At 39.7% G+C, this 17,757-nt stretch overlaps 2 protein-coding genes across 3 annotated transcripts; one reads left to right on the top strand and one right to left on the bottom strand.

Annotated features, from left to right (window-relative positions):
• Positions 1-4,943: 4,943 nt before the first annotated feature.
• LOC113683706 (uncharacterized) lies at positions 4,944-11,977 on the bottom strand. Of its 2 annotated transcripts, XM_089207744.1 has the most exons (7): positions 11,962-11,977; positions 9,940-10,253; positions 8,280-8,492; positions 7,574-7,847; positions 6,830-6,965; positions 5,916-6,178; positions 4,944-5,471 (listed from the first exon to the last, which is right to left on the bottom strand). In XM_089207744.1, the coding sequence occupies exons 2-7, from the start codon at positions 10,158-10,160 to the stop codon at positions 5,163-5,165; spliced, it is 1,416 nt and encodes a 471-aa protein (XP_089063870.1). In that variant the 5' UTR covers positions 10,161-10,253; positions 11,962-11,977; the 3' UTR covers positions 4,944-5,162. The 2 variants fall into 2 exon arrangements, with proteins under 2 accessions (XP_089063870.1, XP_027056778.2); XM_027200977.2 differs by lacking the exon at positions 11,962-11,977 and having other exon boundaries at positions 9,940-10,476.
• Positions 11,978-15,442: 3,465 nt separating this feature from the next.
• LOC113683696 (RYamide receptor) lies at positions 15,443-17,531 on the top strand. The gene is made up of 2 exons (XM_027200966.2): positions 15,443-15,558; positions 16,234-17,531. Exon 2 carries the CDS (start codon positions 16,262-16,264, stop codon positions 17,396-17,398), a length of 1,137 nt encoding a protein of 378 aa, XP_027056767.2. The 5' UTR covers positions 15,443-15,558; positions 16,234-16,261; the 3' UTR covers positions 17,399-17,531.
• The last annotated feature ends 226 nt before the right edge of the window (positions 17,532-17,757 follow it).

The raw sequence follows: 17,757 nt of genomic DNA, 5'->3' as shown, positions 1-17,757 counted from the left end.
CATTCACTCGGATGTTTATTTGCACCCAATTCATTGACCATCTCCCAGTTGGCTTGTTAGCTCAATTGGTAGAGCGCTGCACCGGTATCGCAGGGGTCATGGGTTCAAATCCCGTACGGGCCTGAAATTTTTTTCAGGTCCTACTTACAACTACTAGTTTCAGTAGTGTTCTTAGCTGCGAGGATCTTCTAATTTCATTCATATACCTAGAGATTGAAAATGTGTGTTTTTCAGTTCCGTTTATATGACAGTAACTTGATGTTTACAGCTGATAGCTATACGTATCAATGTCAGTATCTGTACAACTGCGCACCTACCCCTCCCCTAACCCAAAAACAGTCAACTGATAGCAAATTAGGGTTTATGTTGGCTTAGGGGAGGGGTAGGTACACAGTTGTTCATTGAGTAGTCCCGCAAGTGCTATATAGCTAATAAATCATTAATAAACTTTGCGGCATCTCCATTTTTAAACGGAAGTATCTAATGAAGGAGTTGCTAGTAATCAGATCCTTGTGTTTTCTATCGCCACGGGGCAAACATTGCAACTCGCTAAACAGAAATGTATGGCGAAAGGTTGTTTCAACGTCCTAAAAAACGATTTAAAGGTCAATAATAACGAGAGGGGTAGGGATGGGGGGAGTGAAGATTACGACCACAAGCTCATAACGTTAGCTCGCACTGATGAGACGCCTGCATTGCAGGCTAAAGTTTGATTATCAAACTAGAATGAGAGAAATGATAAAATGGTCTCAAACTGTTTACGTAGCAACGACGGTAACTAAAATGCTGTTACCTAGTAACCTCAACTAGATACATCTTAAGTTGAAAGATGAGAATAGGAAGCCTTGAATAGGCGACAAGAATTTCATCATGCAATGGCAACCGCGTGAGAATGTTGCCACAACAAACTGTGCTGCTAGGTGCAGTTTAAGTCCGTTTATTGAAATATGTCCAACAATTTAAGACTTAGTGCTTGAGGAGGACAACAGAGGTTAACCAAAAACAAAAACCAATTTAGTAGTTTGCCAGATTGAGAATATCTCACCTGGTTTTATTATGGGTAGCGCACCAAGCAGTCCGCTTTCTCCATCTCGACCAGCCCTCTCTCATGACGATGTCTGCCGACTACAGAATGGCTATGAACAGCAGGCCCGAGAGATGTTGTCGAGGACTCCATTGATTCTTCCTTTAAAAAGACGACGAGCACGTTCCGTGGGATTAACAGAAGAAAACGGTACGTTTTGGGTTTACTGGCGACCAGACCATCAGAATAGACGGCATTAAGAGCAAGAGTAGCTGGCTAATTGTGTGGGCCAACGAAGATGATGACACAATCTGACTGATGAAGCTTATATTTAATAAACCCCTGGGGTATATTGACTGTTTTGTACGTGTGCAGATTGAGTTGTAACGGTTTTTAGTGTCTAAATTTTCTTTCACGTTGTGATAATATTTTCTGTTTCAAAAAAATAGCCTACTAAGGAACAATTTGACAAGAAGACAATAAATGATGTCTCATCTGTTTGAATCACATTAACTACGACAAAACATCAGGGGCCTTAAGCATGCAAAGTGGCAACGCCGAGAAGACGTTTATTAAAAAATAAGCAGTTAAAACTGCATTTGGCGACTGATATAGCACAGTTGTTATAGCACTGAAAAGAACCGGAGGTTGTATGATAATGCTATTAGGTAACTTTACAGAGGAGTTGTCTCGCATGCAAGACAGAAAACCTGCTGCATCCCACATACTTATGAGGCGCTGATCCACAAGGAAAGATGATTCAAGAATATAGTGAATACTTGACACTAAACCAATAATTAAATGGTTACAAATAATCATATTAATAATAACAATAATAATGATGATGGCAACTTAAAGAGGCTGGCTCAAGAACCTCGCTGTTCCTCTTTTGGTCTATCCTTAGGCTCCAATAATGATGACAGCAGCCTCCTTTTAATTTTGATTTGCCTGTTAATTTTAAATCAATTTCTAATTTCATTGTAGTCCATATTTGTGAGACTTTTGTTTCATACAACAAGGTATTCCGCATTGCGAATATTCTGCCATTCCACCATTCCATCGAATGGCGCCGCCCTGTTGAACTCAACATGTCGTAATTCGGACCTCGCTCGCTTCGCAAATTTAGCGGCTTTATTGAGAATTTGTTACTGACTGAAATGGTAAAATGATCTCTTTTCGAATAAATAAAATTTTTCTTCATCAACGATGTGCAGATCAAACTTATTTGGATATTTCTGTGAGGAAAAAGTCTTTTTTTTTCAATTACGTGCCGGAGACACCACTGTGAAATTATTTTGGGGTGTTTATCATCTATTGTAGTGTCACGGTTAGAACTGAGAAAAAAATATATCCTCGGATCTACAGGGAATAATTCGCTGATTCAATCTCATGAATGAATTTTCATGATGCGCCGATCACTCCTATTAAGACATTTCTGCAAGGTAAAGCTCACGCACTGTTCTAAAATGATTGTGAGATGTTTCTGTAGTACTCTACGAGACAAACAATAAGTAGCACCGAAAAATAGTGTGATCACCTGCTAATATTCCGTGCGACATTCGAAGCGATTCGAATCGCCACGCCTTTACTTCAACTTAACGCATAGGGGTTGCGTTGAGTTCCAAACCATGGAAACTTAAGTAACTTTCCATAGTGGATTCCGTTCTCGGACCACATAAATATCGGTGAATTGCAGAGGAAGGTTAAGAAATGTATGAGGATTCAAAACGAATGAGCTACGCTTTTGATCCTCTAATTACATATTTTGTTTGCCAAGTACGTCCTCATTGCCGTCGCCGCCGCCCAGCTCCCTAATCTTCTCTTAACTAAACAAAACATTATGATTTAAACTGGTTGTTATTTTACGTAAATGAAACGAAATCTTCTCTTGATCCAAGGTAATTATGATGTTAACTTTTTATACTTTAGATTTTGTTCGTGAGCGTGTTGAAATCGATCGACGTTAGAAATATCCCTTTTTGATGAAATCAGACTGTCTTTAAACATTTTTTTTTATGGTTTGCTACGATCTTAAAACAAATGCATGCTCGGATACAAAGGGATAAGTTTTTAAAGAAACCGTGTTGCTGTGTCAGTGGGGTATAATAAATTCACCGTAAACAGTTTCATAAGCTGACGTTTCGAGCTTTAGCCCTGCGTCTGTTGTACGTAACCCCTTCACTCTGACCTGAAAGGGTTGACGCTCGAAACGTCAGCTTTTATTAGTGCCCTGTGGTCCACATTATCAACTCAGTAGATAGAATCAAATCATTTTTAAATTAGAGTACGATTGCATGACCAGAAAGAAAACTATTTCAATGAAGATTTAATTGACTTAGCCGTTAAGGTGAATACTTATATAATAAACAATGAACTACGGAATAGTTTAGAAAAACAACTTACTGCTTGCGAATTTTCGTGACTTTCATAATTTTCCAAAAAAATAAACATGAGTAAATGATGGACTAACGGTTGGGTTTTTTCTGAGTTTTATCTAATCGAGATTCACTTTGGACACTCATTGGTGAACATCTGGTGCATCGCTTACCTTTCGCATGGCAATAGAAAACTCCCCACTTCGCAGAAACAAGCAATTATCTCTTTCCTGTCTGCGTAATTTGCTTCCATGACAATACTATCAATAGAACACTGTTTGCCACTTTGGTGACGTATGAACCACACCAGAGTTCCTAAACACTAAACAACCCATGTAAACGAGTAATTTGCCGTGGCAACAACAGAAAATGTTGCTAAAACAATCTGTGACAAAGATTTTAAAACAACAAGCTGTGACAATCTGTGACAAACATCTTTTAAACAACAAGCTGACTGATTCAACCGCTTAGAGAGTGTAATCTGGGGCCGGAGGAAGACGCCACGAGCATATATCCGAAATTAAATTACAGTAGCAGTATTTAGCGGTATTTGAATGGGGAGTTCACCAAGTAGGTCGCTAGCATCAGCATATCCAGCTCCAAGTACCGATGAACTGTACCCCAAAGACATGTACGAACAGCAAGCAAGAAATACGTTGGCAAGGATCCGGTTGATCCCCCCCTTTAGAGCGACGGCGAGCACGTACTGTTGGTTTGTCGGAAGAAAATGGTACCTTTTGGGTTTACTGGCGACCAGGATGGGAAAAGGAAAGGAAAAGAAAGAATTTTAATCTCCACGATGAGCTTTCTACCCGTGTTATGCAAGAATAAGGTTGAATTTATTATTGGAAAACGTTGCTTTATGTCATAGAGGAAAACACTATTTGCTCATTTGTGCAGGGGTAATGTAAATGATGTTACACTTTTATCAATGCTCACATTTTATGTAATTTAATTTTAACCTTTGGCAAGCAACGAATAGTCTGTGGACAACTTTTGCCCTAAGCGAATGTTCTTGCGTGCTCTTAAGATATATTTTACATGAATCATACACTTTTGTTAGAAACGCTACTGATTCTATCGATATATTGTTGTCATGCTTCCGCGACGCATCACTCAGATTTGGTTAAAGAGCAAGTTGTTCTGGGAACTCATTGCTTTTCATTCCTTTTCATTGGAATATTAAGAAAAAAATTATAAGCATCTGTGTTCGAAAGAAATTTTCCTTGCTTACGTAACCGTGATAAGGTGTTATGGTTATGTCCAAAACGTCTTCGAAAAAAGGTTGTTACGTAACAAAACGAATAGTCTCAAATTCCTGAACAGAACTTATGATTTCAAAGTCCTTTCCTTTAAATAAGACGGATTAGATAAAACAGAGCATTTAAGTAAACTGACAAATGTGTTTCTGGCCAAACTTGCGCTTAAATAAAGCCGGACAGTTTTCACAACCGAAATACACCGCTCCCCTCCCCACGGCGATAAGTTATGACCCGCCCGTCCCTCATCACTCTTCAGTAAACATAGAAATCGCGCAAAAGAAAGCAAATACACCGTGTAGTTTTAATAATACCAAAAATCAGGCTAAAGGGCTAAAATATTGTTGTTGTTTTTTCATGGAATTCTGGAGTAGTTCTTCTAAAAATTTCCTCTAAAATTACCTATGTTTGTTTCCATGGCTCACGTCTAAGATAAACAACAACAAGAGCAGATTATCATCTCTTGACAACGACCGTTCATAAAGTGATCCGATGTGAATTTGCTCAGGGAAATTTCATGGGTGGAGGTCCCATTCTGCTTAGTACTCTTCTCTTAAACCAAAGATAAACTACCAAGCCGCCAAGGCACAGACCCAAAACAATGCATCCAATCGCTACCCCAGTCACCCCTCCTGAGGAGAGTCCTTTTTGCTTCTCCGTTGTTGGCTCCTGAGGGCAAATTACTGATGAGCTGAACGCGTTTTTAGTCGGATAACGACTTTCAAACGAGTTGAAGTTGAGGTTAAACTCTATTTCAACGCTATCCGTGGAGTTGATCGCTGTCTCCCCTACTACCTCTAGTCTTACAGGCACCTTAAGACAAAGGAAGAAACTAAGTGAACATACGTACTTAGTTTTGACATACAGTATATACGTATACCAGTCCTGCTGGACTCTGTATAAAGCAATGAAAATTCATAGAGACAATATGTAGATGGCCTCAAGCGCAAGAAACTTAGAGGGACCAAGTCCCGATTAGTTTTTCATAGCTTTTCATCGGTTGAGTTCAGGGGTTATGCCATTCAGAGTACAGAAAACAACAATGGAGAACTTGAATGGACCAATCAGAGTGTAGGATTTGCATTCAAGATGGCGATGTAATTTGTCACGTAATCTTATGAACTAGAGCGTGACACGCCTCTGTCGAAAAAATGTGGGTGTCATATGTTTGTCCATTCCCCCACCAGAAGATAGAAACGCATTGTGCCTCCCGAGATAAAAAAAAAAATCACAAGATTTTATAGTAAGTATTCTTACCAATAGCGATTCTTCACCTTCCTTCTTTGCAAAGAACCATCTCCATATCGTAGTTGCTTGAGCATTTCTGGGCCAGTCAATTCGTATCTGTCGCCACACGTCACACTTGATACCACGCGCCACACCCCTCCCCTGGTAAACTGGCTTTGCATCTGGATCCTTAAACAGCGCTATTATACCAAAAGGTGTGTCGAATATTGCGTTGTCCTCTTCAAATTTCAACTTTGGTACTGTAGAATCTAATTTTTGCTCGTTGCATTTACCTTAAGTGAAGAGCAATTCGAAATTTCACTTCAATGGGTTTTCACTGCCCAGCTACTTATCATTGTGGATTATAATAAATACCGCCCTTTAAACTGAATAAAAAAATTGGGCATAAAACGGCAAACACTGGGGAGAGAATAGACCAGCAAGCCGAGCACGACTGCTCTGATATCCATTAACATAGACCTGATTAGCACCTAAGCATTTTAGCAGATTTCATTAGCTTGTTAAAAGTAATACGCCATTGCATTGCTTTTGCCTCATTACTCTCTCGGATTGGTCTAGGAAGTCACCCCACCATCTCATCCAATCAGAATTAAAATTGCAACTTTAGTCGCGACTGAGTCATTTTCGTTTTCCCGCCCTAAACTCCTGTTACTTTCTTTTGAGAGTTCATTGGCTCTCGCTGATGTTTATCATTCTTCTAATTGGCCGCCGTTGTAATTACCCTGGTCTTTGGTTTCACGACACCTTGAAGGAGCGAGAGAGAGTGGAGACAATTCTTAGGAAGAGCGGAAACGTAAACTCATAATGTGACTTTCCTCAGAGGAGGAAACGAGTGATAACCATGACAACGATGATGATCAATGATGAAAATAACCGAAAGAGTCGCTTAGCAAATTATCAGCTCTCGCTTAACAACCTTCTACCTGTCTCTTTGTTGTAAAAGGTACTTTTCATTGTCGTTCCATCCCGGATATCGATTCCCGCCCCAGTCTTCGTCGTTTGATTCGGGTCACCATCTGAGTCTTTTCTATAGAGGTGTTTATCGAGGTCGTAGTATTCCTTTGGGCATGGACGAAAAACAAGTATCATCATCACTGCACATGCATTATACACCACAATTACTCTTGTCGTAAAGTAGATAGAGGTTATTTACCGAGACGAAGTCGAGGGAAACATTAGGACTCGAGGGTAAACAAAACAAACTAACTTCCCGAGGGACCATATATTAAGTGCTTTGTTATATATTTAGACTTTCCCTTAAACAATCTTATGGCAAAAACGAAAAAACAAAGACGGCACACCTTTTTTTCACATTCAAGCAAACGTGAGCCCGTCCTGAAGATCACGCCATTTTTAACTTAGTCATGCACTGATCACGTGCTGTTGTACTCGGCGCGCGGGCAACAACTGCGCAATTGCATTCCGGTCGGGATACATTTGAATTTGATCAGGGGCACATTACCAAGAATCAATCAATCACAGTGCTCGTTTTGTTGAGTGAAAGTCTATGTATGTAACAAAATCGTTTGTCTCACTATGTGGTCACTGCGGATGTGGTTCGCGACGTTACGACTTCATACTACTAGTCTTCTTCACACATCCGAAGTGACCACATCGTGAGACAAACGATTATCTTTCTCTTTCGAAATAATAACTCTTGTAACTACCTGCACACTCCAAACTCGAGTGGATTCTGAGGTCACCCGCTCCAAATTGACATCAAATCTACTTGGAAGTTTTGGTAAAGGAGGTGGACGGATGGCTCCTCGGCACCAGATTTCTCTTTGCGCTTGAAACTCAGGTTCGTTAAAGAAAAAGTCAATAAAACTGTATGAGTGTATAATTCCTCCCGAAAGGTTCACGGCGCTCTGAGGCCGCGCTTCTATGAGGACTGGGACGGAGGCGTTCCCAGACGTGTGTGACCAGCCTTTAACAGAGAACCTGAAAGAAATCAAGCACATAACAGGGGCCTTTATTCAGTTCTTTAACTCATCCTTGTCTTTTACCTCAACGCGCCATCTGAGGTTCACTCAAACAGTTTTTATTACAGTTAAGCTGGACTGTGGGAGAGACGAAGCTGAGCCGCCATAGATTCAATAAAAATTAGAATTACGGCCCTCAGGAATAGCAGTCTTTCGGATTTCCATGAAAAGGATTCATAAAAGCAAATTTTGGCTAATAAAGAAAACGAAGATGGCTGCTTAAAACTGTAACAAGGGTAACGAAACAGAGAAACTAAGGGTGATGGACCCATCTCTCATTTCCTATATGGAAGCCGGGTGAGGTGGGGGGGGGGGGGGGGGGGGGCTGACAAATAATTTGCCCTCCTTAAATCAATAACAACAATAACATAAAAAAAAAAAACAAACTGACCAATAGTCCATAGCAGTCTCATTCTTGCAAATTCTCCACCCTTGGACTGGAATATTCCGCACGATTTTTCGCCCGAGGTATCTGGCATTTTGTGTTTTATTTTTGTACACGAGGTCTAATACGACAGTCGCGCTGCAAGCGTCTGCAATCAACTTCAAGGAACTTTCGTTTTGAGGAAAACGGCATCTGTATCGATCATATCTCTCCTGTGTCCTACAAAAAGCCCAGATAACCACAAAAAATATTAATACTAATTAATAATGATAATGAGGATGAGGATGATGATTATGATAATAATAATGATGACGATAATCAGGATAATGTGGTGAAAGATAATGTTGCTCAATTAACGGCTCAGACAAGAGAAAGAGAAAAAGCACCCTGGGTGTTCCCAATAGGAGCTGAACTTACGACCTCCCAATGAGTAAGTTAGACGCTCTACCACCGAGCTGTAAGAGGCTTGTGGCAGGCTAGGTCGTTTAACTAGGTCCATGGTGACAAACTTCCTGCATACTGTAGGATAGGAGTGTCGATATGTTATTTTTCTGTGCAATGATTATGTAAATGAAGATGGTAAGTGTAAAGTCTGGTGATTTGAAAGAAAAAGATGATATTATTCAGTGCATGACACAGGCATACTCGGATAATGATGGGAATTATGACGATGGCGACAGTGACAGTGATAACTATTACTATAACGATAACGCTAACGAAAACGTTAACGATAACTATAACGATAACGATGACAATAACAATATATATCTATAACTATAACGATAACGATGACGATAACGATGACGATAACGATATATATCTATAACTATAACAATAACAATAACGATGACGATAACGATAACGATAACGGTAATTAAAGTTGAAATAAGAAATAAATGATAAATTAAATTTTGGAGAACTCGGAAAAAATCCGAGCCCCAGATGGGATTTGAACCCACGACCCTCCGTGATCTAGTCGGATGCTCTAACCACTGAGCTACTGGAGATTTATCATTGATAACGGTAATGTTACTGATAATGATAAAAAAGAAAAAGAAAAAAATGACAAAAATAAAAAGAGAGCCTCTGCAAGAGATTATGCTTTTTTGTTAATTTTTTTTCACGTCCATCGATAGCTAGCCTGCCCAGCTGGAACTTTTTATGGGGGCTCCCAAAACCACTTGCTACGTAGACTTAACGTTGAGAGGACATTAATCTCTCCCTCGAAAGCCTTGGTAGCTAACATGCATCGAAGTCGCTGAGGTAACAAATCAAAGAGTACACTGAATAAACCGGCCTTGAGTATGAATACATGAAAAATTATCAGATTTCAACCTCTTGTAATGATGTGTTCAATAGATTGTGACACGATCATATCTCCGTCACGCCCAGTTGCCCAAAACATTGCGAACAAAGGAAATTGTTTTACTAAAATCATGAGTTTCTGGCAAAATCTTCCAAAAAAACATTCAAATATTAAAAATATAAAAAAATATTAATTCCAGATCTATATCAGGCGATTTAATCCACAAAATTTTCATTTAAGTAAATTACTGTGGAACGTATAAGTATCTGAGTATTGCCTCAAAGATCTCAAGGATACCTTAAAGTCATCTCCACTGATGAATTCGGACATGTCCTCTTACGATGTAATTAATGAACTTACCATGCGAAACTCTTGCACGCATTTATGTATAAATTCAATTTTTCTTCTTCGTCTTCTGAGATGGGGAGATATAAATTTGCGATTTCATTCTCGCTTTTGTCGTAATACGTTTCCCAATCGTACTCCTCCGCCAACAATGTAAAAGCCCCTCTCTCTTTTGCTGCATCGTATTGCTCGTTTACAAAGTACGTGGCATTCCGGTGACTTAAAGTAATCTCCATGCGAGTATGAAATTCTGTCGGGGTGACATTTCGAGGGAACGGTTCGTAATCCGCTTCCTGCGAGTTGCTGGAGCATTCGAGGGAGCTTACAAACTCGAGAAAGAAAAACAGACAACAGATCAGAAAAAATGTGACCGAGGACATCTTAATTAACATCGGACAAAAGCGATTGAAGAAGAGATAGAAGTCTTGGCCGGCGTGGATAGTGTTACCGCTCAGCTCCGAAAGTAGAATGGTTTGAAATTTAAGACTCGTCACGCATACACGTCATAGGAATCGAATAAATTCTTTATAACAATGCCAAGCCTTTCTTCCACTTCCAGTGGCAAGAGGGGACTTCCGGGGGATCAACGTAACCCCTGTAATAGCAAGAGCCCTGGAAAAGGCAGTCTATAAGATTCACGCCCAAAGGCCGGTAGAAGAACAGCTGTTGAATAGTCAATTCGCGTATAGAGAAGGAGGGAGCTGCACAGATGCTTTGCTACTTATACAGAATAAGATCTGCAAGTTTCTTGATGATCCCAAGTGCAAGGCAGTGCGGATGTTCGCGATGGATTTCAGTAAGGCCTTTGACTCTGTGAGCCATCAACTCCTTGCTGAGAAACTTAAGAGTCTACCACTTAACCCGTATATCATAAACTGGTGGTTAGGTTTTTTGCGAGATAGAAAACAAAGAGTTATTTTCGGGAATCATGTCTGTAATTGGAAAACAGTTAACAAGGGCACAACCCAGGGTAGTGTTTCAGGACCTTATTTGTTCAATATATTTCTTAACGATCTGGAAATTAAATTAGGAAACGAGACACTTGGTTTCAAATACGCTGATGACTGTACGATTATTGCTCCGGTATATTATTATAAAGATCACTCTGTAGACTTAATAAATCAGTTTTTACAGTGGGCAAGCCAAAATAGAATGAATTCAAATTCTACTAAATGTAAAGAGCTTGTTATGTATAAAAAAGGTCACACTGCTGAGGCCTACAAAAGTATTTTTGGCATACCTCAGACTAGTACAATAACCATTCTTGGTCTCACGTTTCAGCCGAACTGCAAATTCAGTACTCACCTAAAAGAAAAGTTAGGTAAAGCTAATAAATGTTTATACGTTATCAGATGCCTCCGCAAAGAAGGATGTAGCCAAGCAGAAGTAGATGTTTTATTTAATTCCATTGTCCTACCTAATATTACTTATGCTCTATCTGTGCATGGGGCCTCTGAGTCAGAGCTAACTATAGCCCAGCAGTTTTTAGATCGTTGTTTTAAACGTAGTTACATATCTAAGAAATTAGTGATAGGTGACTTACTTAAAACGCAAGATCACAAAATTTGTCGCAAGGTTTCAACTATCCTGAGCCATCCTCTTAGAGCCTACTTCCCTGAGACCAAGATCACGAGGTATAATTTGAGAAATAAATCCCTTGTCATGCCCGCCATTCGCACAAACCGTTTTAAGAATACATTTTTTAATAGAATTGTTTTTAAGTACAATGTAGCTTTGTAAAAGTGTGCTTCCTGTATTAGACTTTTGTATTTGTTTCCACGTATATACTTATCTTATTTAGATACACCTAAGCTTATTTACATCCTTTTCTTTTTAATGTAACATAAGATATGTAATTTTATCTTTTGAACAATAAAGACACACTAAAGACACACTAAGAAATCGGCACCCCTTAATCCCCACGGAATCAACGAGCGCTTTTCATTCAACTAATTTATTCCTGTTTTTGGCTTTTCTAGACATCAAAATTTCAATTGAAGGCAACGGCTTATGTACTAGTGTTTACTACAAACCTACAGATTCACTTAGTTACTTGTTGTATTCATCCTCACATCCATCACACGTCAAGAACTCCATACCTTTTTCACAGTTTCTCAGACATTACAGAATCGCGCCCATTGAAAAACGTCGCACGGGAAAATGCAAATAAGCTAGAAAAGAGAAAGAGAGCATGCGTAACTTCACGCAGGCCTGTCAATCCGACTGTCAATCATGTAATCCCCCGTGTACGCAGTGTTCGAAAGTATTGTTTCTTGTGCAGACAACCGAAACGTAGCGCTTTTCATCGAAGAAGAATAGACGTAATTAGTGGCGTTATCTTGATTAGGTTATATTGTTTAAAAATCGGTCACATGTAAAATTAAATTACCTTTCAAATGCCGGGTTTTCAATTTGTGTTAAGACTCAAATGCGGCAGATTTGCGAGGTTCGACCATTAACTTCGCCAAGAAAGCAAAACATCACAGAAATATTCCTTTTAGTAAAATTTCCGTACTGCCCCATACTATCGTAAAACAAATCTGTTTTCCCAATGGTAAAGTATTGTTTTTGTCACTCTATCCAAGAACTGAACGTATAATGTAGTGTGGGGCTGTGCGGAATTTTACCTTCCTTTTTGGCCCGTTATTGCCGTCAGTTTCAGATAACACGTCGGTAGTCTAATTACTTTTCGAAAAGCTTAAGTATACGTTGTAGATTCCCGCTCCACGTAGGTGCACGCTCACGCTCATAAGCTTACGGATGAACACTTCACGCTCTTTTGATATGCAAACGCGGCCCTCGCTCTTTACCGACGAAAAGAGCATTTCGTCACTTTGAAACAATGCTAATTGCTCCAATTGTATCTCCATTGTCTCTAAACGGACGCAAAGCGAAATTTTACAACTCCCGTTTGGGAATTTGTCAATTCAGATCTAAAGCGACCGAAGTTGGCGGTGAGCGTTTGCAACCTCATTCCCTAGGTCATTGCGCCCGCAAAGCATCATGGGTACCCCACTTTTCTCGGGCGACGCTTTTCAATGGGCGCGATTCCGTATTCGTCGTTTATGTAGTGACGACTCTGATTTTTCCAAAAAATCAGAGGCAATGTGCCAGTTTTTCGATAAACGCGGCTATCCTGTTTCTGTCGTTCAAGCGGGCTACCACCGTGCCCAACAAATCGATCGACAGGCAGCACTACAAACGGCCGAGAAGGAGAACACGGATCGCATTCCATTTACTCTTACATTTCACCCTCACAACCACGCAGTTAAATCTATCATTCTTAAAAATTTTAAATTACTCCAAAACGATTCAGAGACTGGCACTATCTTTTCGCAACCCCCACTTATTTCATTCAAACGTGACAAAAACATAGGCAACTTTTTAGTCAGGAGTTCATTTCAAACCAATGACCAATCTGGAACTTTTAAATGCGCTCGCTCACGATGCAAAACTTGTCCTTTCATTCACAACGTAGAGAAAATATCGGGACCCAAAAGATCCATTAAGATCATTGATCACTTTACGTGTACCTCCGCCAATGTTATTTACTGCATAACTTGCACTTATTGCAAGAAGTTATACATCGGCGAGACAGGAAGACGACTGGGTGACCGATTCCGAGAACACCTTCGCGATGTGGAAATAAATGACAAGGACGCATCCAAGCCAGTCGCTAGACACTTTAATCTTCCTTATCATTCTAAACAGCATATGGCAGTTTGCGGCCTTTCCTTACATCTAGGCAGTTCGGAAAGCCGTAAAACACTAGAACAAAAATTTATATTTCAAATCGGCACCCTTAATCCCCACGGAATCAACGAGCGCTTTTCATTCAACTAATTTATTCCTGTTTTTTCGTCACCATATTCCCACCAATGGCGTAGCTCCACTTTCTACATGTAAATCCATACACAACCCACAATTCCTCTAATCGCGCTGACGAAGGGCTAACGCTCGAAACGTCAGCTTTTTTACTCTTTACGGTGGCTAATTTACGTTTTCAACCCAGTTGTTAACACTAAATTACCTGCTATACTCTCCCACCGACGCAGCACCACAGTTTCTTTAGAAACTTACCCCTTCATTCATTTCTTCCACAGAGCATCGCTTGTTGTCTGACCACTTTGTAAAAAAAAAAGGCAACAAGCGATGTTCTGTGAAAGTAAGGTGAGGTCTTTTTATTGAGGATTTGACTGCTATTTTTTATTTCAAGTAGCGGTCGTAAATATTGCTATAATGACACGACGCCTATCACGCAAGATAATCGTCTCACAGCTGGAGCTTGGGCTGTGTGTGCACGTGTGGTTTTGCAAGATACCTTTGGCAAGCTCGCCTGCAATGTATACTGCAACTAATATTTTGCCATTTATTTGAAAAAATGGCGTTGGTAAAAATATTTGAGTGAGCATCCTTTCGATTAATATAAGCTAACTAAAGCTCGGAGGCAGGATGTAGAGAATAAGTTGTGTTTTCATTGATTTTACTTCCGGAATTCTTCCAAATAGCGTTGTTCTCAAGTGCATGACAAAAAGTTCCGTACATTAGCCATAGCCTTAACTATAAACCTTTTAACTCCCATGAGTGACTAAGAGATAATTTCTCGCACAGTTTCAGTAAAAATTCAAGCAGACAAGTGATGATAATAAAGAAAAACATCACTTGGGGAAGTATTAGTTGATCCAATACCAAATTCTCCAAAGTAACATCATCAGAATTGTACGGCAGACAGTGAGGAGAATTACTGAAAAGATCTTATAAGATAACCTACGAATGAAGTGAGCGTGATCTAAATAAGTGACAGTTTCAAGTTCTCAGAAGTATGAACTTCGGTGGATTGTATGAAAAAAAATATGAATGCGTAGCTAAAGCGTTGTAATGATAGTGAAGCAATATGCCTTGAAGGAACGTGGATATTTTCCGGTCGTTAAATATTTTTTCAGGAAACCACAAATTTAAAAGTGCTATTCGAGAACCTATCGAGACATGAATAAATGACAAATTGAACGAACCATAAAATTAATTTCTTAAGGGGAGTGGAAAGTTATGTTGCACGTCTGGAAACAGTAAAAAGCATGTTACTACAATACGTTTTAATTTCTAAATCGCCAAAGACTATCTGTTGGTAGCGCATAGATATGCCTACTGGAAAAACTAAATTAGCAATATACTGCATGTACTTTCCATCGCTTTACCGGGGTAATAACCCACTTTGACGTTGAGAGGATACGGTAAAATTTTGTTAATAAATCACGAGTCGGAGTGCGGTCTACTAAACTTTAATTTTCAATGGGTTTACCGGTGCAATGAATGATAGGTTTTTGACCAATCAAGACGCTGGTATTATCTCCGTTATTTTATAAAGAACGGATAAACTTCCATCTATTACACTTCCGCCGAAAATGTGAGCTATAAATTATCTTAAACGAGATACAGTCCAAAATTGCTTTGCCGGATGTTTGTGGAAATAATTAGCATATTAAAGGCATTCGATAGATTTTAGTCTCCGGGAAAGACGCCCAGATCTTACGGAGAGCTTTAGTTGCTGTTTGCAATCGAAAATATACCTTGTATGATATTTTTTACATAAAAAAGCAAATCAAAATCGCACGAAACCGTGGGGAAAAGTTATCGGTAAGTGGAATTAAAATTAATTCACAGTCGAATATTAAAAGCTGGTCGTATCTAGGCTCTATGCCAAGGTTTAAGTTTCCATTAGTTTAAAAAAGATCTGCATTGTTGCAGAAATTCACTTATGAAATGAAGATCTACGAGCTTTTCATACTTTATCACTCTATGATGTAAAACGTAATTAAGTGAAAACATATTTCCACGGGTACATGGCCTGCAAAGCTGGCTATTTTGTAGGAGTTTTGAGCGGCGAAACTACGGAAGGAACAGTAACAAGCTCGAGGAAGCTGTGTTCGTGATTTTGCGGCCTTTAATTTCATCGAGCGCCCGAAAATCCACTAGAGCTGCGACCTCCGGAAGCTTACACGTTTACTCTCTATTACGAGTGTGAAATGATTTTTTGCTTTCCCTTCTTCTCTTGCGCGCCAGTTGATTTTAACAGTCAATTAGATGCTTGTCATTCTTCGGGGTTAAAGCAGATCGCATGGCTGACTAAGACAGTCTGGAGTAATGCAAAGGAACTGTGTGTATAAAGTTCAATTTTTAGGTGGCATGAGAGTATTCCTTTTTACTGCTTACCAACCTTGCGTTAGCCAGAGAACGTATTCTAATCAAAATCAAATCATAACAATTTTCCTGCAGAAATTTTAAAGCATTATTATCTGATTTTATTTGCAGCCATTGGTGGAATTGGGAAGCTAACATAATGAGTCTTCCGTTTAGTTTGGTTGCTGTGTCCTTGTTTACATCTGGCTATGTGGCCATCTTTTCAGTAGCACTGACCGCAAACATTTTCATTATTTTCCTTGTTCTTAAAAAACCTGTAATGAGAACAACCATCACCTACTTCTTCGCTAACATGGCTGCCGCTAATCTTCTTGTAGCTGTCTTCATTATACCGCAGGCTCTGCGGTATCTCTTCGCCGTAGACGCTTGGTTTCTAGGAATGCTCGGTCAAGTTTCTTGCAGACTTTTACATTATACGGACGCCATCTCCACTACAGCTTCCATTCTGAGCCTGATAGCCATCTCGCTGGACCAGGTGAATGTTATCTTGTTACCCATAAGGAGAGCTGTGATGGTAAGATATACCAAATTTATTTCGCTCGTTATTTGGCTCCTGTCTATGGTTTTCACCTCTCCTTATCTTGCCATGTTCGGTGTCAAGACGGTATCTGGTCAGCAGCATCGATGCGTTTACTTGGTCCTCAACCATGTCGTTATGGAACTTCATGTTTCATTAATCTTTGTTTTCTTATACGGGTTTCCTCTCGTTTTTATGGCAACTTTGTACGCTCTCATGGGACGAAAGCTGTGGTTTCGAACCATTCCAGGAAATATTCATAGTATCCATCGACGAGCTGCCGAGAAAACCAAACGCCGCACCATCCGCTTGCTAATCGCACTCATAGCAACATATGCATTATGCTGGCTTCCTGCTCACGTGCTTGGCATGTGCACGGTTTTCGAACCAAATGTGACAAGAAACCTGGCTCCCCATTGGTCCTTACTTATTGCATTTATTGCGCATGCGAACTGCGCTTTCAATCCTTGCATTCAAATTGTTTTAGACAGGAGATTCAGAGCAGAGTTCTTCAAATTACGGAATTGTGGGAGAAATATAAAGCAGTGGTGCATTTGTAAGAAAGGAAAAGTTGAGAATAACAGGGAAGCTAAAACGGACGTGCTAAGATTCAAAACTTTGGCGAGTGTTATAGAGAGAATAGCAAAAGGTCGAGGAAGACTGTACGATTTGAGCCCTACAAAAAACGATACACAGCTCCGTCCATTCTCTCCCGTACAGTTATCTTACTACAGCGAGGTAGTGGAAACAGAAAACTAAGCTCGATGAATTAAAACTGAAGCAGCGATGCTAAACAGAGGCATTTTGGATGATAAACGCGATCCATACTGATTAACGTAGGAGCCCATTACACAGATAATGGGTTCGTAGTACCGTGCCAAAGTATATTCAATCGCTTTTGATCAAACTGATAAGATGATTTCTTGTTTTGTTGCATTAAATGTATTTGGTTATCGTATTACAATGGAAAGAAACAGCAAAAATCTAAAATTGCTTAAAGGCAGTCTAGCGTTAGAACTAAGGGAACTTCTGTCAGAGAGGGTGAAATTCGTTAAAACACGAACGTAACTTTCTTGCCTTTTTTGTGCACAAAGAAAACAACAAGAAAAACACAAGAA

This window comes from Pocillopora damicornis, chromosome 5 (genome assembly GCF_964200805.1).
Source record: "Pocillopora damicornis chromosome 5, jaPocDami1.2, whole genome shotgun sequence".
Lineage (NCBI taxonomy): Eukaryota > Metazoa > Cnidaria > Anthozoa > Scleractinia > Pocilloporidae > Pocillopora > Pocillopora damicornis.
This window is presented reverse-complemented; position numbering and strand designations above follow the sequence as displayed.

Excerpts from the sequence above, each read along its gene's own strand:
- LOC113683706 (XM_027200977.2), bottom strand. The coding sequence starts at position 10,316 with ATGTTAATTAAGATGTCCTCGGTCACATTTTTTCTGATCTGTTGTCTG. Across the intron at positions 8,493-9,939 it reads GCGTGCAAGAGTTTCGCATG|GACACAGGAGAGATATGATC; the intron begins GTAAGTTCATTA and ends GGCTTTTTGTAG. Across the intron at positions 6,179-6,829 it reads CTTTTACAACAAAGAGACAG|GTAAATGCAACGAGCAAAAA; the intron begins GTAGAAGGTTGT and ends TCTTCACTTAAG.
- LOC113683696 (XM_027200966.2), top strand. The coding sequence starts at position 16,262 with ATGAGTCTTCCGTTTAGTTTGGTTGCTGTGTCCTTGTTTACATCTGGC.